Below are 27,631 nucleotides of genomic sequence, written 5' to 3' on the forward strand. Positions count from 1 at the left end.
TAAGGGCAGTTCGTTCAAAATATATGTGCGTTTTTATCACATTTGGGTAGAAAAAACTGTGGACCCTTTTGAATCCGGAAGGAAACTCTACACAAGACTGGTGTTCCGAGTTCATGAGGAAGCGTGGGTAGACGTCGCTCACTGGATACTTTAGCATATTGCCGATAAATTTTATTCTTCTCTTCTTACCAAATTATTTTATGCCGACTAATAAAAGTGAAACCTTGTAATGATACTAAATTGAGTGCCAAATTGAGTGCCAATACCGTGCTTTCTTAAGTTGCATAAACATATCACAGTGACCTGGAAAGGAGGGCAATTACCCTTATATGTTGTTTTTGTGGTTTTCCCTCTTCTTGCATTCGGCTTCGGTGATGAAATTTGGAAACGGGCACCATGTGTTTCGGATTACAAGAAAAGTGATCGATAAGAAGAAATTATGTTCTTAATTGGCAAGACATTACATCTCCAACAGGCGCTTTGGTTTAGGGGGTTTCATCTCTTGTGCAAGTCGTTATCAGTCGATAGTTTATGTGTTTTGAAATTTCATATTCTGTAATTATTGGGAAATCACAGTTTATTTCTGACGTTTTGTCACTGCTAGAACCTTTGTCGTTTTCAGGGTTGAACGTGTTGGTTATGCTTGAGCAACAAGTATCCTAACGCAGTATTAAAAACCAGAAAAACGCCACACATACCATTAACCCCTAGCCGCAAGGATATTTTCCGAAGGAAGAAACACTTATATCTTGATCGGTCCATTCGACAGCCTATTCTGGGAACCAGAAATGCGAGTACAAGTATACAAATACCAGGTTATAAACCTAATTCTTTCTCACGCCTATTCTTTGATATGCTGTAGCGTGCAATGTCTTCATCTTATGGAGCAAAGAAGCCACATTTTTCGGCAAACCTCAGATTGGATAGTTTCTCAATGTCACATGTGCTGCCATGATAATTAAACAGGCAGTAAGAGAAATATAAAAAGAACAGATAAACATTCCGACTTTCCTAAACCTCAGTGACGCAATAGCCTTACTATATCACAACCCTAAACAGGCACTGAAAGCCGTTATCTGGCCTGTTACGATGGCGATATTTGCACCATTGTTTACGGCATACTTATTACTCTGCTGAATAATGATTATGTATGCGACATGTTCAAACATCGCAGACACTTCCAACTTCATAAGTGGCAGACGAAGTTTCCTTTATTAAGGGGGCTCAGAGCTTTTGTGCTGCAAACTGCAATAATTTATTTATTTATTTATTTATTTATTTATTTATTTATTTATTTATTTATTTATTTATTTATTTATTTATTTATTTATTTATTTATTTATTTATTTATTTATTTATTTATTTATTTATTTATACTGTTAGCCCGTGAGGGCCGATACAGGCTGGAAAAGGAAAAAAAAATAAACAACGCTGGGATATGCAGCTGACAAAATAAGTAACACTTCAAAGCAGGCACTTCGAAAACACATACATTGAAGAAAATAAGCACACATCGACATTTGGAAACACACAGTTCTTCATGCGCGAAACACTGATAAACAATACTCATAATAATGTCAAATATAGTCCTGCTCGTTACGCGGAGACAGTGCTGCCAACGTGCAAGACTACGAAAAAAAGAAAACACTTCAAGGTACTCATCGATAGTCACCCGTTTAAGTGTACATTTACCGTATCCGTATACAACACCTAACATAGTTTTTAAGACTCACAGACAGGAAAAAAAAATATCGTGGCTCACACTTACACTACGAAGGGAAGTACGGTGAAATTCCGTCCGTTCTGGGGAGCAGAGGGCTGGAAGGTGAACTTTAAAACTGTTGAGTTTCGAGTGAGAAAAGGTTTAACACAGATTTTTCGAATTGATTTAGGGTTCCTGAATTTACGATTTCTTGCGGCAAAAGGTTCCATTCTTCTATTGTTTTAGGAAGGAAAGAGTATTTGTAAGCATTTATACGTGTCATTATCGGCATAAATTGACCTTGATGACTACTTCTTACTATTCGCGAGGACCGCGGCTTTAAGTACAGCTCAGAGCTAAAATTAAAGTACTTATGGTGCATTAGATATAGAAGCTTTAGTCGTGCCACTCTACGTTGCAGGGAAAGAGGAGGGAGTTTGAGCTTGTGCAACATTTCGGAAACACCCTCTGATGATCGATGACTCTGATGATCAATAACCCATAATTATAAAAAATGCGATACATATATTCCCTCATTTTTGTTAATTAAGTTTATTTTCCTGCCTTGGTTTATTTACAGGCATCGGCATGGGCTTCGTAGAATGCATTCTTTCTGTCGCCATCAGCACGTGCTTCCAGAAGCTCCGAGGTATTGGGATGGGAATCAAGGACGTCGGATGCACACTGTCTGCACTCGTCTTCCCCAAAATTCTTTCCCTGCTGACAGCTGAGTATAGTCTTCCAGGAGCACTCGGCATATGTGGAGCGCTCTGCATGAACGTCACAGCCTTGGTCCTCATACTGCGTAGGAAACCTTTCACCATTAGACATCGGGACTCTTCAAGAAAGGCCCCCGCAGAGGAGCTGTCACCCCAAAGAGAAGAGTTATTAAATTCAAGTGCAGAAAAATGCACCCAGCCCGAATGCGCTGAAATTGTTACAAAAAACTCATCGGGGAGCGAACTGAAAAACACAGTTGTCTTCAGCTGTGGAGGAAATGACTCGGCGCCGACTCTGCAGACGTTGAAAGGGGGCAACCAGGCAAGCCAATCCGACAAAGAGGCAGTCTTGGTCCTTGAACACGACGGCGGTTCCATATGCGACGTGCAAACCATCCAAAAAGAAGGCGAATCAAAACTCCAGAAACGGTGGTGGCGTCCCAGATTTTACGCGGTAGTATTTCAGTTCGTGATAATCCAGTATGTAGCCGTAGTAATGCGGTCTGTGAATGTGGACTACGCCATGGACAAAGGTTCTGAACTGTCGCAAGCAGAGTTAATCGTCACCTATTGTGCCGCAACAGACATCGCAGGGCGAACGGCCGTTATGATGCTGGCAGACTGCGTTGGCCTCAGCCGGACTTTTGTAGCGTGCGTCGCCATGTTCTGCTACTCGGCTTTGACTGTCGCGCTTCGTTACTCAGCTGGTTTCGGCTCTTTCTTAGCCTTGTACATGTGCTTATCCATGACACACGCAAGTCTCATGACTCTGATGCTGGTGATCGTGGCGGATCACTTCGGATCTAACCGGATTGCCTTTGTGTGGGGAGTGAGTGGCCTCCTCAGCACTCCACTATTTCTAGCTACGCCTTCAATAACAGGCAAGTATGAAACGGTGGTAAGCAGACGTGTAGGATATGTGGTATTGCTGCTTCTTCGCCAGAAAATGTTGAAAAAGAGTCCAAGTGTCCACTTTACCTAAAGTCATTCTTGCATACAAAATACCCTTCAACGGTGATCTGCGCTACTTTGCAGTAAACGAATACCTCTTTGCGCAGCTTTCAAGAGCCTATCCCAATATTTCATGTCTGTGCTTGCAACGGTCCTTGCTCGGGCCGACTGTGCAGCTTCCTGTGAAAAAACTTTTATTAACAGTTAGGAAGCACGCAAGACATAAAGCCATTGGCTACACTGCAAATAGGACGGGGGTCACTTTATAAAGAGTATAAGGATACCCTAACGTTCTACATCATGACTGCCCATGATTGCCCTTTTTGACATCACCTTGAGTTTCAAGAGTGAACGGCGCCATGAAAATTGTTCTTTACGCGCAAGCAAGCCAGAAGGAAGTAGCAAACCATGTATTCAACTTAATTAAGATTCTTGCTTGGCAAGTTAGCCTGTCCTAAAAAGAAGATACACCGCGGGAAGGAATCCGGACAAGAAAATCGACGTTTCAGTGGTTGACTTGTTGGTGAAAATTTTTTGTTAACCATCCACCGTATACAGCTGCACTTAAAAAAAAATACAAAAAAGAATACAATGCGCACCTAGATGCGACGAACCGAAGTTTACAATTATTGCAGAGAATGAGATATTGATGCTGACGTTCATTTGAAGAATAAGAATGGTGAAAGCACGCCCCAAGTGCGCAGGTGGCGCGCGGCGCCTCACTCGTTTTGCAGACACTACGAGTACTTGATAAACGTTTTGAAAATACACCTAAAATATAACTGAGTAAGTTTAGGCTCTTCGCCGGTGTCACTTATGGTTCAATTGCAGTTACTTCTTTTTACCTTGCATTTATCAAAACTGTGGTCTTAACCAGCAAGAGTTGAAATGGACAGACATAAAGCCACCCTTTACTTCCTGGGGATATCACTCCGTAACTAAACTGTCTTTACAGACCCTACCACTTGCTTATTCGGGGCAAGTGGTATAATATGCTTTGAGCACACTATGAGTGTTCTAGTGCATATACGTCGGTTAAACCTCACTAGATTGAAAGTAATTGTTGAGGGAGCTCGATAATAATTAAAAAAGGGAATATATAACTGCCGTCTCATCCATGGCAAGCGCTGGAGGTCTAAATATTGGGTTTGATAGTTGCCGGCTATTAAACAACAGCGAAAGGCAAACCCTGCGTAAAATAATTACAGCGGCTGAAACCGCAATTACGTTTTATGTGTGCAAAAAGGAGTGCATGACGTTTTCTCAAAAAGAAAACCCGAATTGCTACTTATTAATGTGAGTGATGTGGTACTTTCAAAGTGTTATGTGACAATTTTGAAGAAGCATCGTTAACTGAGACAACTTTATAAAGTCGTTGCGTTTTGTCCTCCACGTATCGCGGCCTTGTTTGCTAGAATCAATGGAAAAGCCATTTCCTGCTACCTAACTTGTAAGATTGGCACAGTTCCATTGTTTTTATGCTGTTTGTAAATTACAAATGTAAGTTACTGTAAACATCCGCAGAAAGGAGCAAACCGAAATGCTTATGGACTATTTCGTGTTGTCTTTGCTTTGTTCCTACACGAGTAGTACAAAACTGTGGGCATTTCAAAAATGTTAGTTTCGAAGGCACCCTGCTGTTTACCTGCTTTAGTAGAACCTATACCGCCAGATAAAGTTGAGATGACTTTATGCTAGGTCTAAAGAGCTGCAATCTGTTTCAGGTTTTTTCAGGGACACCTTGGGTTCGTACGACCACCTAATGCTTTTCACCGGAGGATTGACAGGATGCGCCGGGCTATCTGCACTATGGCTCTGGATGAGCGGAAGAAAGAAGGCGTAGAATTTTTCGATCAGAACCAGTTATTACGGAGGCAAGATAGAACTTTTCATCGCCTTCAAAGGCGCTAAAAGGGGGCCATGTAAATTAAATATATGTAGGGTTTTTCGTTTTCGGGTAAACCTCGAATTTACCCGATTCTAACACCTCAAACATGCTTCAGGAGAGGCGGGTTAAACCAGATTTCTCCCCCAATAGACCTTTTCAATGGAGCGATCTGCGCAATTGTGGTCTGACGTTCCCCCGTTCTTACCAGTACCTGCTGGAAGAAAACCCCACTCATACAGCTTCCGAACAAATTGAGTATTGGAATGACTCTACCACCCGAAGCCTCGGGCTGACAAGTGCTACACTGACATTGTTGTGCCTAGCTAGTGGAAGCTGTGTTGTCGTGAGAACCTTCTCTCAGTTGAGATACGTAAGACCGACAAGTTGCGGAAACAGATCACAATAATGTGTGTAAACAGGGATGAGGGAACAATGGATGACCAGCTTGTCGGGAATAAAATATTTCATTTTTTAGAAGTTCTCAGTGCTATTTACTTTTATAATTTATTCATTTCGAAAGTAATAACAAATTGCGGAGAGCATTTTCAAAAAAAAAATCGTTAAGTTCCTAGGATTACCAGCCTGAAATAAACATAACTTCTAAGGCGTTAGAGTTAAAAAGCTCGTGATGCCCTCTAAAATATTCTGAGTTGTTAAACTAACCCCAGTATATCGATAGATTTAACCCGCAAAAGAAACATGAATTTTGAAATGGTTTCACAAATATAGCAGATTTCTCGCTGGATATCAGTTTGAACAATTGCATATCCAGTCCACTTAGACCGGCTTTGCATAAAGTAGTTTTTGCGCGTGCCAGGAAGTGGCGTCAACAAAGTAGCACGCTACCTAAACTCCGAAGCCCTCAGGCGAAGAATTATCACCTTCATAGTAGAAGGGGCCACCTATGATGTCATCAGTCCGCTACCCACAATTCCATTTTAGTCGGCCACCATAAATACTCTGCTCTTCCAAAGCTCGCGCAGAGCCTTATGTAATATGGATATTTTCGATATCCTGCTACTGTGCAATAGGAAATTCGTAAACAGATTCACCCAGTAAAAGCTTATGTATAGCTTATTACCTTACTGTTTAAATAACCGAATTTAAAAATGGTTAGAGATGGTTCCCACGATTTTCTTAAACTCTTCCAACTTTTACGCCTACACACGGCATCCCCGAAATGTCCCACGCGTACCTACTTACATACAGGGACATAACTCAACATTACCGCCTCCTCCGCAGGAACCTACCTCCCCCGCACCCTTCACTTACTCCGCCGGCAGCGCACATGTGGCGGCTGTTACAGACCCACACTTCCCCACACCGCACTCTCCTTGTGCACACCCACCCACATCAATTCGCCTCCCCTCACTGCCCCTCATGTGGCACGCTGGACACACTATTCAACTCCCTCTGTAGTGTCCTCGCGACCCCTTCCCCCCTTTCCCCTCCCCCTCTCACTGGGAGCAGGCTCTGGGGAGCTCTGACCTCGCAACGCAAGAAGCCGTCACGGACAGAGCCTTGGGCGTCGCGGGGGCCCTTTGGGCCTCCGCCACACTCCTACCCTGAACCCAAATCTAAATAAAGTGGCTACTACTACTACTTCCTTTGGTGTTTCAAAACCCAACATGTGTAATTTCAAGCTTTGTTTAAAGTTTCGTGGAACACTGCGCATGCATATTCAATGATCAGTACTCCCGAAAGCAACCCCAGGTTAATTTGCAGCAGAGGCCCATTACGCCTAGAGAAGGCAGGCAGCATAGGTGAACAACCAGCAGGCCAGGTTGGTCGTGTCGGAATTCAAGCACCCTCCCGCAATCAAACTAAAGCAATCGCGGCCCGTGTGATTTCTAGAGGTAAACATGAGAACGCAACTTTCGCCTGCGGGTATAAACGGAAATTGTGTGCCGAATAGCCGGTGCATTACCATAAGGGGACTCGGAGAGCTGACTTCAAAGGGTCCTCTTGGAAATGAGGTGATAGCAAACAACCGAAAATGACGTCGTGCCGAACACGACACGCGGCTGAGCTGGGTAATGCCTAGTCGACCGCGCGTCTGCGGCTCTGGCCCCTCCTTTATCTTACGCCGATTGACGGGCTGCGTGGGTGACCGTCGACTGGTATTTTATACGTTGTCCGGCAGCTCAAAAAGAGGCCGCCCCTCTCGTCCAGGAAAATGATGCGCCCTGCGACGCAGCGCTGACGCAGTCCTCGCATTATTTGCTCCGCCTAGCTTTGTGTTTGCTCGATTGCAACTACAAAAGGTTGCGAATGCGCGAGGAAAAATTATACGCGGAAAGTATGACGCGTCATGGCTGTTGTTTTAGTGTCCTCGCCTTTGTGTCGAGTGTAAGAACCTTTATGGAAATTGTGTTTCAAAAAAAAAAATGCGAGTAGGAGCCATAGTAGGGTTTCCTACCCACTGTGACAATTTTTTCTTTGTTTTTAAAATAATAAGCAACATCACGGTACCTAGGTACTTTACAAACCGAAGTTTGGCTATTCTAGGTCAGCGCCTTTGCCGGAAGGACTGATCAAATCACGCTGAGAAAACAAAACAAAGATTTATTGATTGATTTATTGATTGATTTATTGATTTATTTATTTATTTATCGGTTTATTTATCATTTATTGATTGATTGATTTGTTGATTCATTGATTGTAGGGTTTAACGCACCGACGCAGCGCAAGCGATGAGGCGCGCTGCAGTGGAGGGCTCCGGATTAATTTTGACCACCTGGGGATATGTGACGTGGGCCGACATCCCGTACACACGGGCGTTTTTGCTTTTCGCCTCCATCAGAAAAGCGGGCACTGCGGCTGAGAATCGAACCCACGTCCTCGTGCTCAGCAGCACAACGCCTTAGCCACTGAGCCACCGCGGCGGGTAACAACTCGAAGAGTGTTTCCTTCAAATGTGCTTTTGGGCGACCAGAACGACGTGTTCATCTCTCGCTTGCTTAAAAAGTGCATGTTTCTTTTCTTCGGATTTTTATTTTGCTGCACCTAGGCTAAGTTAGACCGAAAGCAGTGTTTTTACAATCTTAGAAACCTGCCCTTTCATATACAGTTAATCTGAAATGGCAGTGCGGCCTCGTGCTGCGTACACAGAGTAAACAAAAAAAAATGGGCAGAAAAGGCAACAACGCAATCACTGTGTTACCCTGTACTCCCGTACAAAATTCAACCAAAAAATTGCTGCAAAAAAATATGCCTTGGATTCATCGACTCCACGTACAGAACCGCGCTTCATGGCGGTGGACGAAAAACGGAAGTAGGCAGACAAGGCGCAATCTAGCAAAGTTCTGGTGTGTTAAAACGTAAATTACTGTAGTATATGAGCATTGGAATCATGGTACACATCCGTCTACACTCTTCTTCCAGCTTCCACATTTAGCACAGTTTTTTCCTTCAATTTCACAGTACACCGGTCAGCCCAAGTTTGCAGTCTACTGAATGGTACGAATGCTCCTGGAATAGGGAACAGGCTGCAACGAGTTATATTCTTGATTTACTCTAATGCGTTAAGCCTTTTGCTCAATGGAAGTTCCGGAGAATATGCTGCTACTCGTAGCTCCTCTTTCTTGCTTGCTCATGTGGCAAGAAGAATTTAATCAAGTGCTTTCAACGTCCCCGTGGATGCTGCAAGACATGAATTTAAGTGCGCCTCGATTCCAGGGGATACAGTTTCAGTGCCACAAACTCTTTGAACGCACGATATGGTCATGAAAACTTGATCGTTGATATAACTCAGCTCTTTAATGTCACCCACAGTGCACGAGGCGACGAACACAAACAGTGGAGCAGTGAAATACTCTCTCGAGAACTCGGAGCGGGCGACCCTCACTCTTCTGTTCCGGCTTCGCGTGAAGAGGCGCACCGAGCGAAAGAAGGAGGTCCTAATCCTTCCAATCTCGGGATGGGATCCGTGCACAGAAATGCCATTAATAAGGGCTAAAAGACTAGTGCTCGCACCTCTGCAACTCTCATCCGAGCTGGCTTTTCCTTCCCGCCTTCCTTCGACTATTACTACGCGATACGCCGCTGCCCTTACCATTAGGCCGGAACTCTGGCACCAGGCACCGTGGCGCTGTGTATGCGCCTGCAACATAGTGCTCGAATCAGTTTCAGCGGTTAAGGGCGTTTTCCGGTAATCATAACCCGTTTTCCTCATTCAGGTGCACATTCCTAGCTCATCGCAGTTCTTTCAGAAGTCATTACCCGTGGTTGCAAACAAAATTAGTTTCACACAGCCAATACTGATGGTAGAAGTTCGCCCTGTGCGTAATTTAAAGTTTAGCACGATGCTTTTCCAGGCTTTAGAGCCTGGAAAACTAACTATCAGCTTCAAATCTAAGGGCAGTGACATTGGGCAACGTAATGGATAGTTGGGTGAGTTGATGGGTGTTTATGTTGACGTGTTACAGGGGAAACAGACGACACAGGAAGAAAACGCCAGATGGGCGCTGACTCACAACTGGTATATTATTGAAAAGGCGCACAAATACATAACCTGCACGTACATTCTGGCGTAGTGGAAGCACAAACAAATTGAAACATGATAGAAAATTGGAAAAAAAGGCATCAGTACCACTCAAATGGCTAGGATGTATCTAGATACCCCTTTTCCTCCTCGTGCACACATGTTTAACGGTTCTGACGACTTAATTCTGGTTTTATCTTTCATTTCAGTTTGTTTGTGTTTCCATTAAGGATTGTACGTGTATGTTGCATATTTGTGCCTATTTTCAATAAAATACTCGTTGCGAATTAGCGCCCGTCTTGTGCTTCGTATGTTTGCGATGTAACCCTTGAAGATCAACTTGACAAAGAATCGCGAAAAAACTATTTAGAGTTGTGCAAAGTATTTTTGCAGCGTTTATATTCAAGCCGACCCCCTCTTCATGCAAAACATCATGTTTGTTGGAGAAAGAGAAATACGGGCTTTATTGAAAACTCAAACTAAAACACTGTCGCTGTTTGCATCAGTGCTGGCCTCTACGGTTGGTGTAGTACTCATGGAGGGCGGGTAGGATGGGGTATCGCCTCCGGAAATTCCGTAGTGCTCCCTTCGGACCCTCGTCTTCATAGACAAACGCCGCAAGAGGCGTCCATAACAACGTGAAGTTTACAAGAAATGATTTACTACGTTCCTAAATGGTCGGCCTTTTGAGACAGAAAGCTGGGTATGGTCAGGCTTTTCTCCCCGGCCCTGTATATAGAGTCCTCATTATGAAGAAGTGAGCGCCACGACATCCGATTGTGGATAGGCAGACAAGAAAAGGCTGAGTTTTAAGAATTAACTGCATGACGAGGTGTTGCTGCTTTCTTTATACATACGGCTGTTAATAGTTTATCACGGAGAGGTTATTCTTCTCGGTGTCGAGTATGGGTGGAGGGGGTGCGCTTTACCTGTCGTTGTGATGACCAAAACAGTGACTCGGCGCAAATCCTCCTCGTCATCTTCGCCCCCCCATTGGAAAACGAGCTCTCTAAGAACCTTCGCAGTTACCAGGCCAGTGAGAACTGCCACTAAAGGAACATTTATGAAACCCATGAAAGCACAACAAGTGGAAGGACAGATCGCATGAAAATGTTATACGTGATAAAGTCTTGTTATTAGGTTTATGTTATACCACCTCCGTTATTATTGTGCGACACTAAAACTTGCACAGTAAGCAGGATCCAGGTACAAAAGAAATAAATACTGCACACTTTCGAAGCCTTTCAATTGTTGCCTGTATCCGAGAGCGGTTGATTAGCCGTACCGTGCTTGCTTTTTTTTTTTTTTCTGCGCGGATAGGCGTCCTGTGCTGTGCGTATGTTGTGTGTTTCAGTGGTGCACGCCCCATTTTAACTGGCTTAACAATGACATACCTAAGATAGCTTTAACGAGTTGATTCTATATAGGAGACAGCGGATACAATCTGCAGAGCTGATTTGGCCTAACAGTGTCGGATGAGAACATTCGCATTTTGCTTTTAGCCACTGTGCAAGCGCTTCAAGAGGATACCAGGAAATGGTCGTGTCATCCCTTCAGACGCACACGGGACAAACCGGCTACACCATTGAATTGCACCCGCAGGCCAGCCCCAGTTTTTCCGACGAGCACCTAATGTCAAATTCTTGAGTTAAAACATGACGGAAAGATAGCAGCCACCCTTTTCTCCTTTATGCCGTCTAATCCTCACGCGCTTCTCATTAGCCAGCCTCTCCCATGGCCACCACCAGATTTGAGGCTGAAGGTCCTAGTGTAACCACAGCTAAACGCATGCCCAAGACTACAAAAAAAGACATCGACCTCTAGCTTTCAACCACTACAGCACGCAGGGTAGACAGAGAGAGAGAGAGAAGATAGAGAGAAACGGACGAAGCAACTAACATTGCCTACCATTGCATAATGATTATTGATCCTTATTTTAGTGTCCCAAACTCCGCACCAACCACATGCAGCTTTAATGTGTTCCGTAAAATAGGACTATCAGCCTTTCTATGAAGTTAACTTTGGAAAAAAAATCAGCAAAATAAGCCGAAAGTTATTTCGAGTACGGCATTATTTCGAAGTTCCTTTTTGTTTTTAATCATAACGAAATTTTTGCTTTATGTCTTGTTGTTATTTGTGTTTTTTCTCTTCTTTAATGTTTCCCCTTTACCTCTTTTGCCCCCCCCCCCCCCCCCCTTCTCTTGAAGTGACATCTCTCGTACGGCACTCCTCCCAACCATTCAGCCCACTTCTGCCGCATCGGCTTCAACGGTTACACCTTACTGGCGCTGCTTCCCTTTCACGTGGGGGTTAGGACAATCTGGCTGTATAATTATTTTCATTCATGAAGGCAGCCACTGCAAAGTCAACAAAACGAAGCGGGCCTCCCTGCGGCTAACCCCTTCGACTGTGACCGTACCACTGGCCGTTCTTTCTCGTCGACAACGGTGCCGCTTGATTGGGCTAAACTAGTTAGAATTGATCGCTGGCGAAATCGGTGCTCGTTCCTTTTTCTTCCCGCAGTGTGTCGACCTTCGACTCATTTAAGACTCAACCGCAATCTCCATTCCTTTCTCCCTCCCTTCTTCCTTATCCAACGTGCAGCGCTGTTTGTGTAAGAAATTTAGTCCCCGTGACAGCAGGTTCTAGTGAACAACTGTCGAGGGCATGGTTTAGAGATACAACTGCCGTCATCACATGCGCGTTGGGACTGCCTCGACATGACTGCGGGTGGCGTCACCCCGTGTGCACTGTCCTTTAGAGAAGCTGCCTTTTTGGTCATCGCTTACCGCAACCAAAACTCGTGAGGAAGCTTTGTTTTGACCACAGATCGATGCCGTTGGCGTCAGCTTGCAGAGGAAGCTGGTCGGTCATGGCAGTGATGCTTACGCTACCTTCAGTGTCGCCCTAGTAGGAAAAGCAACAAAAGGCGGAGGGGGGGGGGGGGGGGGAAGAGGGGGGGGGGGGCGGTGTGGAAGCGGTTGTAAGGTGAAACGTTCGAAACTGGCTTTCATTTCATTTCTTTTTTTTTCGACTGGGAAGAAAGTTGCCACATTTTTTGGGTTGTTGTTCTCGGGATTAGCACCCATTCACGAATTCGCTGTAGCCAGCATGTCGCATACAAAAGGCTGTTTGCACATCGGTGCTAATCAATGCCGTTTCCGTGGTGATATCGAATTACCAAATTTTATGCGATGTTGATGATTTCCGCCAGGCCATCAAGCAACTGGTAATGTTGCATCACAATCATCATCATGTCTAAGTCCATTGTAAGACGTAGGCTGTTCCCATAAATCTCCTGTCCTTCCCTGCCAGAGTCCATCCTTTGCTTCCGAATTTCCTTACCTTGAACTTGCACTAAGTTCGCAGAATTCCACTATTTATATTTCTAGTTCCGTCTCTCGGTACCCTCTAAGGCTGCAGCAGGGTTCAGCTTCTCCACAACGCACTACATTGACCGATTCATGCCACCGACCAAGCGGATTCGGCCACTGACAGCGACGATCACACAATCTGAGTCATAAATGCGATCTGCGCTGCGGCACTGTGAAATCCCAAGGAAACAGACCGCTTACAATGCCTGACGCCACAGCGCAGAACGAAGATTTAATTGATATCGTGCACTCGACATCATCGTTCGCCAAAATTTAATTGTCAGCGGCATGGACTGGTCAATCGAGTGCGCTGTAGCCAAGCTGAATCCCAAAATTGTCTTACAGCGCAGCCCCTTGTTTAAGGAATGTTCCCTGCCCTTCTGTGCTACGTACGTTTGTGTGTAAACCCATCTACCGACAAAGTGTCTCTAAAGGGCATCACGATAGATTTTATAAATTTTCATTCGAACGAACAAGGAACTTCTGACGGGTTCTGCAGCGGGGGTGACCTTATTCCACGGTTCCTCGACTTCTGCTGGCAGGACGCGCTTTCTGCCCCAGGTTGAACACTAGATGTCGTGATGCCTAAAGCCGAATTTACAGAACAAGGTAGCACATACACAGCAAAAACAAACTATCTACGCAGATAAAAACGTAAGCAACGTGTGCCTGTATTTGCCTTTTAGTCACCCTCAGCATGCATATCAAAAAGTCCACCCCAAGGGCCAGCGCCACATGCGTGTATGACCGCTCACACGAATAAAGAGAACAGCCCTAGGAAGCTACAAGCTCCCATGACGTCACAATCGAAAATGGCCGCATCAGTAGAGTTGAGCGACCAAATGGCGATCCTCCCGGTTGTGACGCAATGTTCTCTTCTCTTTGTTCTATCATCGTGAAGTCACCTTAGCGCATTGCAGTCAAGTGGGAGTGAATCGCGCATGTAAAGAATTATTTTCATCCAACTTTATTACAGTAGACCTTTTATCCCTTAAGTTCAATCTAACTATAGTTAAGGGACTGCTCCTTTCACCGGCATTAAATACTGGAACCGGCTCCTTTGTAGTATCCCTCAAGTGACTGCTTGCATGATATTGTAGTATAGTTCGTAATTTTTTGACAAAATGTTTAACCAAAAAGTTTGTATTAAGACAAACTGTATCAGTTCATGTTTTACGGCAAATAATTTTGCAAAAACTTTATTAGTAGATCCTTGTGAGTTGTTTGGGTAGCGCCTCATACTTCCCACTTATTTCCCCATTTATTCACAGCCTGTTCCACTGCAGCGGCATACCTTGGAATCTCTTTGTGTGTTATTACTCTTAATCCACTGTGAACCTCTAACCTGCAATAACCAACGGAAACTGAAAGCAGGTTTGTCGAACACGGGAGGTTCTCTTCTTAACAAGGACTCAAATTAACACTTTATTATAATTTAAGTACTCACTTTGCCAGTTTGAAACATGAAGATTATGGTCATTATATATTTTGATTATTTCACTGCTCTTCTTCCTTGCACCTAAGACAATTGTGGCTTGTAGGCTCGCAGAAATAGGAGGGCTAAATTAAACTGAAAAATTAAAGGTGTATTGCCACCCCCAGCTGCCTCACACGAGAATCACCGCTGATTACCGTGGCGAAGTGCATGGGGCGTGCTGTCTGACCAACCGGGAGAAATCAACGGGTTCAATTTCTTTCTAATGGGGTCCACCTAACTGTAACACCCTGTGAATACCAAAGGCCTTAAGCGGCAACGCAATAAGCGCTGCTTAAGCCAAGTTCATTATCGCGTCCCAGCACGTAGCGCGCGGAGCGCCTGGGTCGAGCGAAGACCACCTGCGAAAGAAAAGGTGTTGTGGGTCTATTGCTACATTACTCGGGCGGGAAATTGCGCTTAAAGCAATAATACTCTGTGTGCTCGCATGAAAAACAGGATTGGGTAGCATAGGCCAAGCCAGGCATGTGAGCAGATTTTCACGCCAACCTGATTTCATGCAAATCTTCAGCAACCTGGATGTGCCTGGTTCTCGTGTCCGATCCTTGTTAAGGTTCAGAATTGACGTGTCCGTACTTTAGCGCATCCTATCCCAGCTTCGACCCGATTATAGCTATTTGCAATAGTGATTTGTCGCAAAATTTGAACAAGCCTCAAACCAAGAGTTACTTCAAGAGAACGCTTCGCGTTTAACCGTCGTCGTCGTTAGACGGAGGGGTGCATAATTTTCAGAATTGGTACAGTTTGCTATGACTTTGATATGTGCTACGTGCTGGCTGGATTTGTCGCAGCTCTTGCAGCTACCGAAAACTCTGCAAAGTTTTTTGAAGGGGATATTCAGGAAGCGTGACTGGGAAAACACATGTTTACGGATAAATAGAGTCTGCGTGAGCCATTTGACGTTTTCAGACGCCGTAGTATCGCTAGTGAGTCTGCGGAACACCTGCAAAAATGCTTGAGGAACTGCAATCAGAAAGCATGGCCGCCAGGCTAAAAATAAATACGAATAAATGTAAAGTAATGACGAATAAATATGCCGCGAGCACCCTCTTCAGCATATGTAGCGAAACGCTAGAACAAGTAGAAGAATATAGCTAGCTACCCCGGACACATGGTCAGTGATGATCCCAACCAAGAGAAATAAATCCGGCGAAGGATAGGTATGGGCTGAGGTGCACTCGGCAAGCACTCCCAGTAATGAAAAGTAAGCTACGTCTATCACTGAAAACAGGGATATACAACCGATGCGTGTCGCTGGAAATGATATAAGGAGCGAAAACTTGGCGCCCTACTAAACAACTCGGAAAGAAACTCATGTCAGCTTAACGGGTCATGGAACGAATTGCTTCTTTTCAATGCATATATAAGCGACATAGTAAATATAGATTCTGCTGTAAAATTTATTATATATGCTGATGACAGCACTATCCTTGTATCTGGAAAAGATGTAAATGCTGCAGTACTTAAATGTAATGAAGTTCTTACTCGGTTATCTACCTGATGCTATAGAAATAAACTAAAAGTCAATGTAAGTAAAACAAAAGCTATTATATTCCGCTCTAGAAATAAAACTGTTCCACACCATGATGCTATAACTTTTGAGCAGCAGATTATAGAAATAGTACCAGAGCATAAAATATTGGGAGTATACTTTTCTTACAATTTGAGTTGGAATGCCCATGTTGATTACCTTTGCAAAAAGCTCTCCTCAGTCACGGGAATTTTATCGCGCTGCCACTCATTATAGCCTCGAAAAATTCAGCTTCAAATATATTATGCCTTATTCATGCCCCATATAAATTACTGCTGCCTAGTTTGGGCAACAACAACCAAAACCAATATAAACAGGCTTCTTGCAAAGCAAAAAAAAGTTCTCCGTACAATTGTAAATCTATACCGCATGTGCAGCACAAAGGAGGTATTTTCCGCCTTTAAAGTTATCCGCTTCGACCACACCTATGACTACAGGCTTTTACATGCAATGTATTTTTCACCGCCTAGTGTCACCAATTTCATAAAGCAACTTGCTTCACTAAATTGTCGCGACGTTTCTCTACACACCAGAAACAGGGGCATATGGTTTGTGCCATATTTCCATAACAATTATAAATTACAGTTCCTTGCTCATAACGTACCGAGCATATTAAACCGAGACCTTCACACAATCGGACACGCCAAACGTGAGCTTACTGCGCTGTTCTGTAAAATATAAATACCGCATTTTTTGTATTCTTTGTATGTTTACATCCAATTTATTTCAAAAAAAAAATTTTGCACATCTGCGTTTTATGGCATTATATAACACTGTGATGATATGATTACACCTCGTTGTGTATTTTCGCTATCATTGTGTTAAGCTGTGTTGCTATTGCGTATAATGCTGTGTATTGTTCATATGCCATTACAGGCGCGCTTATATATGTGTTCATGTATGTGTGTATATGTGCATGTATATATATGGGTATATATATATATGTGTGGATGTATATATATGTATGTGTATATATTTTAACTCATGTTTAACCAACGTTTACTCAATGATTTTCTTTCTTTTTTTGTTTTTCTTACAAATTCGTTCGCTCTATCCTATTTTTTTTCTTTCCGGTGTGTTTCTTTGCCGGCCTGCTATCAAGCACTGTACACTGGTGTGTTTACGCTACTTACGCTGGCTGCTATGTAATGGAACGGTTCACTGTCCTTCGTCAAGCTTATTCACAGCTTTTAGTCAGGGAACCGTCCAGAATTCATTCTGGAAATAAAAATATTTGATTTGATTTGATTTGCTTGTATTCACTGGCGAGGCGCACATCCAGGCAACCATGTGAGTGCGCCGTCACTCGTTACGTCGGGCCCCGCGGGATGGCGGTACTTCTCCATGCTAAGCACATGACTGTGTTCCACGCTACAAACTCTACCTCACTGAACACAAAGAATTGCCTCGAGTGCAATGTGAGTGCGATTAATAACATCTCTGTTAACGCCAACGTTGAGAATCGTGTTGAAACGGAGCAGACGATGCACGCCGGTGTTTTTTTCTTCGGCGTGCGCGGGCAGTGGCCCAAGCCCCGCCATGTCCGTGGCGCATCGGCCATGTCTGTGGCAGTTTCCAGTGCTGCCAAGCGAAGGAATTGGCAGCTAAACTTTTCAACTAATACCCCCTATAATGAGCGGAGTAATGGTTAGGACTTCCCGTATCAAGGAACAAACTCGAATAGGAAATATCCTCGCATTAATACAGATAAAGAACTGAACTTGGGCTGGTCATGCAGTGAGACGCAATGACAGCCGGTGGACCACCAGGGTAGATTCCGAGAGACGGGGACTTGAAGGGGGAGGGGGCAATACAATAGAGAGCAAGACCAAAATATTCGGAGGCAGGGAATGAGCAGCTGGAGGTCACTGGGAGCAGACTTCCTCCTGCAGTGAACCTAACTATGCTGCTGCTGATGCCGTTGACTATTATAGCTGCATAGACGTGGTGCATCCCAGGACACCCGAATTTCCCGAGCATGACTGAGACAAGATCGCTGAGTGCTTCGTCGACTGCGTGTCACCTGCTGGGAAATGGGGCAGCGGACAGAGCGCGTTCTTGGAAGAAAACGTAATCAAGCGGCAGCACTCAGGCCACGCCCGCCGCATCCACTTAATGAGAGCAGGCAGGACGGGTTAAGTGGAGTTGCGCCCTTTCCCCAAGGCGCGCCAAAATTCTGGTCGCCTCGCGGCATTAAGAAAACGAGGCGGTTGTGTTTTTTTTTTTTTTTTTGGTTTGGTTTGGTTTACCTGCGACAACGCTCTGGGAGGCTGTGAACGTGGCTATGGGCGGTGCGTCTTGTGGTGCAATACACGTGCGGGACATTTCATAAACAAACAAAATGTAGATGGATGACTTCTTTGCAACCGAAGCTTGCGGCTATCCTTGCCTAGCGCGACGAACAAATTAGGTGATGTCTTTCCTGACTGAACGTGCTATAAAGAAACCATGGCGGTGAGTCACGTCCTTCCAGGTTGCTTACCCACGCAGGGCTAACTTTCCGACGCACGACATTACGCAAGCCCTTCGGTCCAGCCAACCCTGACGAATCTTGAGAGGGGCGTCACATTTTGGCGGGAAGGATGATTGCTCCTAGCAATTGTGTATTCATTGTGGAATGCACTACAACTACATGTTTGTCACTCTTCCCGATTTAAAGAGTTCCACATACCCAAGCTGCTCAATGCTCAATATTCAGGTGATCCAGGCAAGGTGTTTTCTTGTACTGAGAATCGAGATTAGTTAACCAGTTGGGCATCTGTACGGAACTTGTCACGCAAAGGCGCATACACAACTCGTAAATGAAGTTGGATGAACAAAGCGGCACACATTAAAAATAAGGAGAAAGCCGGCTGAATTAAACGAATGAGTGAACAAATAAGTGGACTGGAAAACGAAAGTATTGTGGCGACAATGCTCTTTCTGCTTAAGTGGCTACCATTTTACTTAGCATTTATTTCCAACACCGTGGACAAGCCGGGTGTGTCCTATGACAACACTTGTAAGACCTGTACGATAACCTGAAAACGCTTTTCAATTCATGCTTTTCTTTCTGACTGGAACGAGCAGATCCTAGTAAGTATCGTGTTTCGCTGGTTGCAGGCGTTTCCTGCGCAGGGTCTCGGCCTTTTTGCCCAAAGTCTCGGACAGAAAGTTAAAATAAGGCAGCATTTCGTTTGAAACAAGCTTGCTATTCGAACATACTCTTTGTATACAACAGTATACCCTTAAAAAACTCTTCCATGCCTTCCCTCTGAGCGATGAAATCACCTGAGAGGGAAAAAAAGAAATCTGAAAACAAAAAGCAGTGCCAGCCCTAAACACATGCGGAGTGGCCAGCTGATCCCCAAAGTGCGTGAGGAGAAAGGGAAGCCTCCCGCTGTTTCGGGGCGTTTCAACGATTGTAGAGAAAGAGGCTACACAGCCGCACGACCAGCCCACGCCATCCAAAATTATATCGCTAGCGAACCGCCCAAGAAGGAAACAGCAGTCAGCTTGGACGACGGGAAGCAAAGGACGTGACGCGTGGGACGTGCTAAGCGGCGGGTGAAGCGTCGCGCTTTGAGACGATGCCCTGGACGCCAAGGGAGTTGAGCCGAGGAACTTCCCCATCCCCGTTCCTTCCTGTGCAAAGCAGCCATTGCGATTTTGCCGCTTTGTGTTACGAACCTGTAGGCGCCATAGATGGCGCTATGCGGTGGAAGCGATAAAAAAGAAGGGGTGGTCATTCTTCTCGAATGTCAGAACTGCACAGAGAACAAACTAGATAAAGGGAAAAAATTAGGAGAAAACAAAATGAGGAGCCTGGGGAAAGAGGCCGTGCTTTATCTGCTTGGAGCGATCTAGTAGGCAGTGGGATTTTGGTTGGCAGACCGAGGAGAAATATAGCAAGTAGTGATTCGAACGGCGTCCACTGCCAAAAAAAACGACATCACCCTAATAAGTAAACCTTCGTTTCGATTTGTTTTCGTGTCATGTTAGGGTCAGCGTATATTTTGGTAGAGGGCATGTGGGCGGAGATTGAGGCCGCCACGTTCTTTTGTCTCGCCGATCATAACGTCTTGCCCGCTGTCTTTCGGTTGTGCTGATAGGACAACGACGCTTTCGTAGATCCATACGGCAACCACGCAATCCATAGCTGTTGCCACAGAGCCACAGAACGTAGCTAAAGCACGGCCGCAGTGCTCTTTCGCCGTTGGAGCATGGCCGCCGGTTTTATGGGAGACTTGGGGTCCGCTGGTGCCATTAAATGGCGGCCAGGTCATGACTGGAAGAGGGAGATGTAGGAGCCTGAGGACCTGATTTTTCAAGACAATGCTTTGTCGGCATCGCTCCAGGCAATGAGAGATAGAAAACGAAGGAAGCTCACACTAACGCGTAAGATTTGAAGGTAGCAAAGCTTTACACAACCTTCACCACTATCACGAAGGATTAGGTCCACAATTGCAGCCGATTTGCGTCTTTTTCGCTGCCGTAACTACCTTTACTCCATCATTGTTGCTATAAAAGTGAGCTTCTTTCTTTTTTTGGAAGTGATAATTCTTGGGCATCACTTTGCAGGGGTGTACGCTATCTCGCCACGATTGAGGGGAACGCTGGAATCTTTCTTGTTCCGAGCAGGTGTTTCTACGATTACGGCGAACGCTGGAGTTCTTTTTTTTTTTTGCCAATCTTGGCCAATCCCCCTAAGTGAGTATGCTTGGCTTGGCAAACGTGCGCTGGGGACGCTGGGCGGTCGCCACGATGCATGCACACAGGGGCGCTCGGCATTTTCTTGGTTTTTTTAATGGCCGGGAGGTCGCCACAATTTGGCCAATCTCACTAAGTGGATATCCTTGGCTTGGCTATCGTTGGCTATTCTTGGAAGCTGCGCGGTCGTCGAGAGGCACTCACAGATGAGTGCTAGGCTTTTTTTTTTTTGGTGATGTTAACTGTCGGGCCATCGCGGTGATGCCCGCACTCACGTGCGCACGCTCGGCAATTTCTTGGTATTTTTAACTGCGGAGACAAAAAATTACGACTTGCTAAACAGCTTCGCTGTTTAAAAAAGCAGTCGCCATCCCGCCTTGCGAAACTGGATGTCCAACGAAGCAGTCGTAAACCATTAAAAATACTGATGGGGGAGGCTATGGAATGTTTTTCGTCGTCTTGGCGTGCTTGTCACTTGCGCTCGGCTTCTCTGACGGGAAATGCTGGGTCCTGCCTGGCCTGACGCATGTTCTCGGCGTCTTGGGCCAGTACTGCTCTATTTAGTGACACTAGACCTGCCTAACCTTCAAACATAATCTGTAAACACGATCTTTACCAGGAACACATGGTGTGTGTCCGTGCGTGGAGGGGGGGGGGGGGGGTCCCACTGTTAACAGGGGCCTTATTATTGGTAATGTGGTTTCGATGCTTGTTGTGCGGTCTTTCAACGAATACTGGGCGCTACGCTTTATGCCTGATTAGCCTGACGCATGCGCTCGGTGTCTTGGGCGAGAACTGCTGGCTGCTGCTTTTTTTTTTTCTTGTTTTGTTTCCGACACAAATTTTTTGACTAACTAGAGGCTAACAGCTTCGCTGTAAACATTTTGCTCCACTTTCCCCATCCACACGCAGGTGCTCTCCCGTCTCCTTCTCTAAGAAATCATACGACCTCCGTGCCTTCTTTCTCAGAGCAGGCCGTGATCCTTTCAACATCTAGCTGCTTTCTTTGTTTATTTTCACTTGGCCGATCGTCCACGTGCGCGGCAGCAAACAAGGCTGTGTAGCCTAGTTAAGGTTCTTGATTTCATTTACCCTTTTACGCCGTACAGGCAGTGAAGCCCGCCATCGAAAGGAACAGTGTTTTCAAATTTCAAGTGGTAGATATTAAATACACCCGCCTAAATAAGAAGTTGTGCAGCTACAGTCGGCGTATTGTCCGAATGCCAATTCGTAAAATCGTAATGCCCTTAACTGCTGCATCCATGGGCAATCAGCAGATCTCAGCGCCCGAGAAAAAAGCGATCCAACCATCCAATTCAAACGCGCTGCATTGGGCACAAGAAACAAAGGTGATACTCCGGCCAAGACTTGGAAGCAGGTTTCTGTCGGTAGGCAATACACGGTGAGGGGCGAATGCGTTGCAGAGGATCGGAACATCACGATAAGTGGACTCACAGTGGGAAATCAAAATGAGGCTCCGAGAAATAAAGGAGGGGGGGATAAAATCGGCTTCCAAGACCGGGCTAGCAACTGCCCACAGGGGCAGCGGGAAAATGCTTAGTGAAGAGCCCATCCGCGGGCGCCCATCACTACAGCCGGTCGGCCAGACATGGCGCGGAGGAGCCTTCTTGCCCTTTGGTCATTCGGCGCCGCTGCGTGGCGTAATGGGAGCGCGTTTGTGAACGGCATCAGCCACGGGCTTGCCGCTGATGCTCGAAAAAGAGAGCTTGCCAGCTTTAATGTTGCGTATCCGCATTATTTGGTGGTAGGGGCCTTGAATACTTCCCTCGCAAAGATTCGTATGGTGGTGCAAATAAACAAAAAAACAAACCCAAAAAGTTGGTTCTTTGCGGGCCTCATTAGTGCCTCCTATCGTTTGTGTACATTCCACGTGTGTCTATCAGAAAACAAAATGAGTTTCAAGTGATAGATGGAGAGGAGAAACAACTCAGGTTCAATACAATCCTTTCTTTGCGAACTAAGGAGACCCTCAAAGGACATTCATTGGTTTGCACGCCTGCTCTAAAAATACCCATCATCGCCTTTGTCGTGCGAAGGGAATTCGTTAGGAAATCCAAGAACTCCTGGAAACAAATTCTTGGAAATCCAGGAATTCGTTACATAGAGGTTCGTTATATCCAGGTTTAACTGAATCGGCTTTGAGTGCTGGAAATAGTGCTCTGGGTAACGCGCGAATACTCAGCACAGGAGGGCCGGATATTAGGCCAGTTTTCCCTGATTTACTTGACAACTTTTTGAATGAGCTGAAGTAGAGGTGAGGCGAGGCCTTCTTGTGCTGTGGAGGAAGACGCTGGTTTAACTGTCTGTCGTCGAGGCCGTCTTTCAAATGGAGATGAAACTGAGCAAGCCCGAATGCACAAGGTATATGGCTACGCGTTAAGACAAACAGGCTGCTTCGTTTTGCCTTACCCCTTCAGTTGCTAAGCACGTCCTTGACGGAAATAATATTTGACGCTGTCCTAAGGCAGGCGACAGGTACCTTAATTAATCCTGAGCGTAGCTGCCTATCACTTATAGAGCGCTTAGCAAGGTGACGAGAGAGAGAGAGAGAGAGAGAGAGAGAGAGAGAGAGAGAGAGAGAGAGAGAGAGAGAGAGAGAGAGAGAGAGAGAAGTGATATAGGAGACGGATAAATAGAGACAGAGGGATATAGCTACACGGAAAGGAGGAGGACAAGGAGAATGAGCACTAGGAGGAAGAATTATCGTCTTTGTAAAGCCGTTAGGCCTGGAGAGTAGTTCTCATTCCAGGACCCTTGAGCCTGTCCGGCTTCTTGGGCTCTCTTCACCAGGCAAAGCTGAAACGGGGCGGAATTATCATTTATTTTCGTTTAAGACCTGTATCAGCTGTATTATTTGTTTGAGTTCTCTATTTTCATACCTTTTTTAGAAGGAAGAATTTTTTTTTATAAACAGCTGTCTGTTTTATATAGATACGCCTGTGCCACCTGGGTTTATATCGAAACACATTCTTGTACGTTTAGCCCCATGTTTGCGCGAGTTCTTATGTATTTCAACGTTTTATCGGTTATCTCTGTCGTGTAGCGCTTTTGCGTGTGTTAAAAGGTTTTGGTCAAAAACATTCTCCCCACACTGTTACAGGACGGCAGGATGGCTTCCCAATGATCCTCTAGAACAGTAGACATGTTTTGATGTTTTGTTTTCCTAGTGTTACGCTTTATACAAGAAAGTAGGTGGCAGCTACCTGTTGTGAAAGACACGATGTACTTGGATTGCAGCTTAGAAATGTCCTGAAGTGGTCTGTCTCTTATAGCCGTTCGGTTGTTTATAGGCGTTCGTTCTCATTGCCGTCAATTTATACAACTACACCCAACGAAAACAAAAAAATTGAGGCGAATCTGATCTTTTCCTGTACGAGAAGAATGTTTTCTCTTTGCATTGTAAAGGAGAAGAAATATTTAGGCTAGCTCAAAAGAAATATTCGTAACACATCTGCATTCTTTTGAAACCACAAACACTGAAATGTGGGGTTAAAAATATTTGACGAAACAATTACCGATATACAAGTTTTTCGGCTGACGAAGCCGAGCCGAAAATATGTCGAATAATAGCGACACCCCTCCTGCATTCCACCGCCATCACAACCAATCAGTTTCAACTACGAATCGAAGCTCTAAACGTGAAAGCAACAACCTCATCCCTGACACACTAACTTTTGGGAAAGGTTCGTCTTCGTGTACACTTATATCTCTGCTCAAAACTGCAACAGTAGCCACGAGATTCTCGTCCTCGGCCGGAAGGAGGTTTGGGGAATGAAAGCGAGCGCAGGTGAAAAAGAGGAGATAGGAGCGGATACAGCAGCGCACTCCTGGTCTTTTTCTCAGGCACTATAGACGTTTGCGTAAACCTGCACCATTAGGAAAATATGGGGAGCTTCGGTCGCCTTCAGCGAAATTGATCACATCCACAAGCAAGTAGATAGCGAGAGCGCCGGGTTGTCGCAATCCGTGGGCCCCGTTCCCGAGGGTTCCCAAATAGCGGCAACCTTGTTTAGCAATTGGAGGCGTTCCAAAAAAGCCGCGTGCAAACAAAATACTCGGGAGATGGGCGCGAAAGGAAAGCGTTGGCGGTGCCCGGCACCTCGCGCTCTTTCCCCACCTTTGGGGTCATTCAATACGGCACTTATCTATTATTGATAAGACCCGCTTGCCCGGCTTGGTAGTAGAAAACGGCCGATTCTTGCCGGACGCCGGTCAGCCGGCCCATGCGTCCAGACCCGAGCGCACGCACACGTCGCAAGAGAGGCCGGTAATGGTATGTCGGCCGCCCCCACCGTGTTTGCTTGCCTCATCTACGCATGAAAGCTGATACGCTCGGGCAGCGAGAGCTTCTTCAGCAGCCGTGCCTACTAGTCGAAGAAGGCGTACGTGACAGCAGGGGACTCTGGCGAGCGGACGGCTTCCCGAGTCGCGTGTGCGAGCTGCTCCCCGCGAGTGCTGGCAGGAACTCACGATTCATGGCCGCCAACAGCCGCAATATCTCCTGGCGTAGGGAGAGAAAAAGAAACTAGGGAAACTGGCCCCAGTTGTCTTCGACGTGCCAGTTAAGGGATGTAGTATTGGTGCACTCTGTTCGAACAGCGTGCGCACACACAAAACGACAGACGAATAAAAGAGGAACTACACAGTGCACGTTGTGCATCTGCTCATTGTATTTTTATTTGTTGCATTCCATGCCTTCCAGTCGCGGCGTTTAGGGCCAGGCTTCCTGGCTGACTGGCTGACTGCCTGGCGTCCTATCACAGGTTCGCCCAATTAAGCCGTAACTGCTACCGTTAGAATACAAAAGCAATTTCAAGAGTGTCCAAAAAAGTCCACGTAATCAGAGTCATTCCGAATATTTTCCTTGTTTTCCACTGTTAGAACACAAGCTACGGTCAATTACTCTGCTTGAGGGAACTCTCGTGAGGGTGCTGCGTCTAATGCCTGTTTCGTCTGCAGCGCAGATCCTTCACGGATCTTCCCAAGCCCTTCACACGGAGACAGCATATGCATAACAAGCGACATTTTCCAAATAACAATATTACGAAAAGTATTCTCACCTTCGACATGGTAAAAAGCGAAACTATACGGGGGCAGAAGAAGAGACAGTGACACGAGACGAGCGCTAAACATGAACTGAGGCTTTACTTACAGGAAAGGCAACATAAATATAAATCGCAGAAACGCTAAAAAAGATACGGAAGGCGCAGCTTTCACCGAGAATGGTATTGAAGCTGTATATAGGCTTTTTTCTTTTGTGTGCAAAGCCAGAGGCGGTGTGCTCACGCATTCGTCATTTTCCTTGATAATGGAGAACGCCTCAAAGATCGCCTTTTGCAGCTGTGTCCTAAAGCTACGCAGGACGCTTGTACCCTGAATGTCCACTGTGTACCTGGCGTGTACACTGTTTTTGATCAGGTGAGTTAACAATCTTGGAAGTGCACACCATGCCGTCTGCCATTCAGACTGCTGCATTCCCATGATGAGGTAGGGGCGCTGCAAACTAATGAGGGATGTTGCAATGGCCAGGTGACACGTCAAAGCCATAAAAATGCACCCGATCGGCGTTTCACTGTTGGAATACTAGTTTCACGACTAAACACTTATTGCTAGGTGAGTTCTTGAATAATTTACGACATAGTTTAAGCGCTGAAATCGACGAACACGCGAGAGCCGACAAGACAAGCACTGGTCCTGTCATATTTCATGTGTTCGTCTAATTTAGCGCTTAAAACACATTCTCAAGTGTTCGCGAACGTGGCTGCCTTAACACTTCTGCGTAGAAGGCTATGTTCAGACGACCTACGTAACAGCCATATTGTGCGCTATGGGCGTAAAAAAACGGCGTTTCACGCAGTTCGGCTCGCTGAGACGTCACATGACGTCATTATTTAAAGAAATTACGACAGTTACGACAACAGTCTGAACCCGGCCTAAGCCATCTTCTAAAACTCGCATAGAGCTTTCCAGATGTTGATGTATTGTTCTGTATACAAGTCCCTGTCCGTTTTTGTTTTCAGAAGCGTCTCATAACGAATGGGCAATGCTGTTAGGCTCTCTAAAAACGCAAAATACGAGCCTGTGCTTATTCCCTCCCAGTTATTAATTTCTAGAACAAGAGTGACATTCTTTCTCGCATTATTTCTATTTTCCCGCACAGTTGCCGCATAGCCCGCCATTACGTCGGGATTAGAGTGTAGTGCCCGACTCTGCTTTGTGCAGAGTCGGACCTCCTGGATCTCAGTTAACTAACGCGAGTAAACCCTCGTAGAAGAAAGATCGAAGAAGCAAGCCAGCTTGTTCCAAGGGAATGAATTATGGAACATCCTAATTCGCAAGACCGGTGAGTGATTGCTAAACGATGCCTTGATTTAGCAGACGTGTTCTTACAAAGAACATGCGAGCCAGCCGCGAAGGATCGTTCTTAATTTTAAGTAAGCGCCTATGCGAGGGTTGCCATCGACGAGGATGAACACTGGCAGTATCTAATGAGGCAACAGCGGCTTGAGAATCCGCTTCTTTCTTTTCTTCTTGTCGTAGGGGTGTGCAGAGAGACAACTAAAAATTTTAAAGACGATAGTCTTTCTTCGGCAACCTAAACCAAAAATTTTGGTCTGTCTGTCTGTCTGTCTGTCTGTCTGTCTGTACGTCTCTCGGTTCGGCGAGGGGCAGACAGACAGAGAGTGAAAAGAATTCTTGAACTAGAAGTTTATATAGGCAGGACTTTTCCGAACAACTAAATTTCGACACATACTTTATACTTCTCAACACTCTTGAG

At 45.5% G+C, this 27,631-nt stretch overlaps 1 protein-coding gene across 1 annotated transcript in view; it reads left to right on the forward strand.

Moving 5' to 3' along the window:
• The window catches only part of LOC144145053 (uncharacterized), a 171,172-nt gene that overhangs the window by 10,063 nt on the left and 133,478 nt on the right, over window positions 1-27,631 (forward strand). The window contains exon 4 of the mRNA XM_077676560.1: window positions 2,283-3,319. Coding sequence (XP_077532686.1) covers window positions 2,283-3,319 — 1,037 coding nt within the window. The remainder of the gene's footprint in view (window positions 1-2,282; window positions 3,320-27,631) is intronic.

Source organism: Haemaphysalis longicornis, unplaced genomic scaffold (genome assembly GCF_048455015.1).
Source record: "Haemaphysalis longicornis isolate Haplotype H1 unplaced genomic scaffold, Haemaphysalis longicornis Haplotype H1 scaffold_7, whole genome shotgun sequence".
Lineage (NCBI taxonomy): Eukaryota > Metazoa > Arthropoda > Arachnida > Ixodida > Ixodidae > Haemaphysalis > Haemaphysalis longicornis.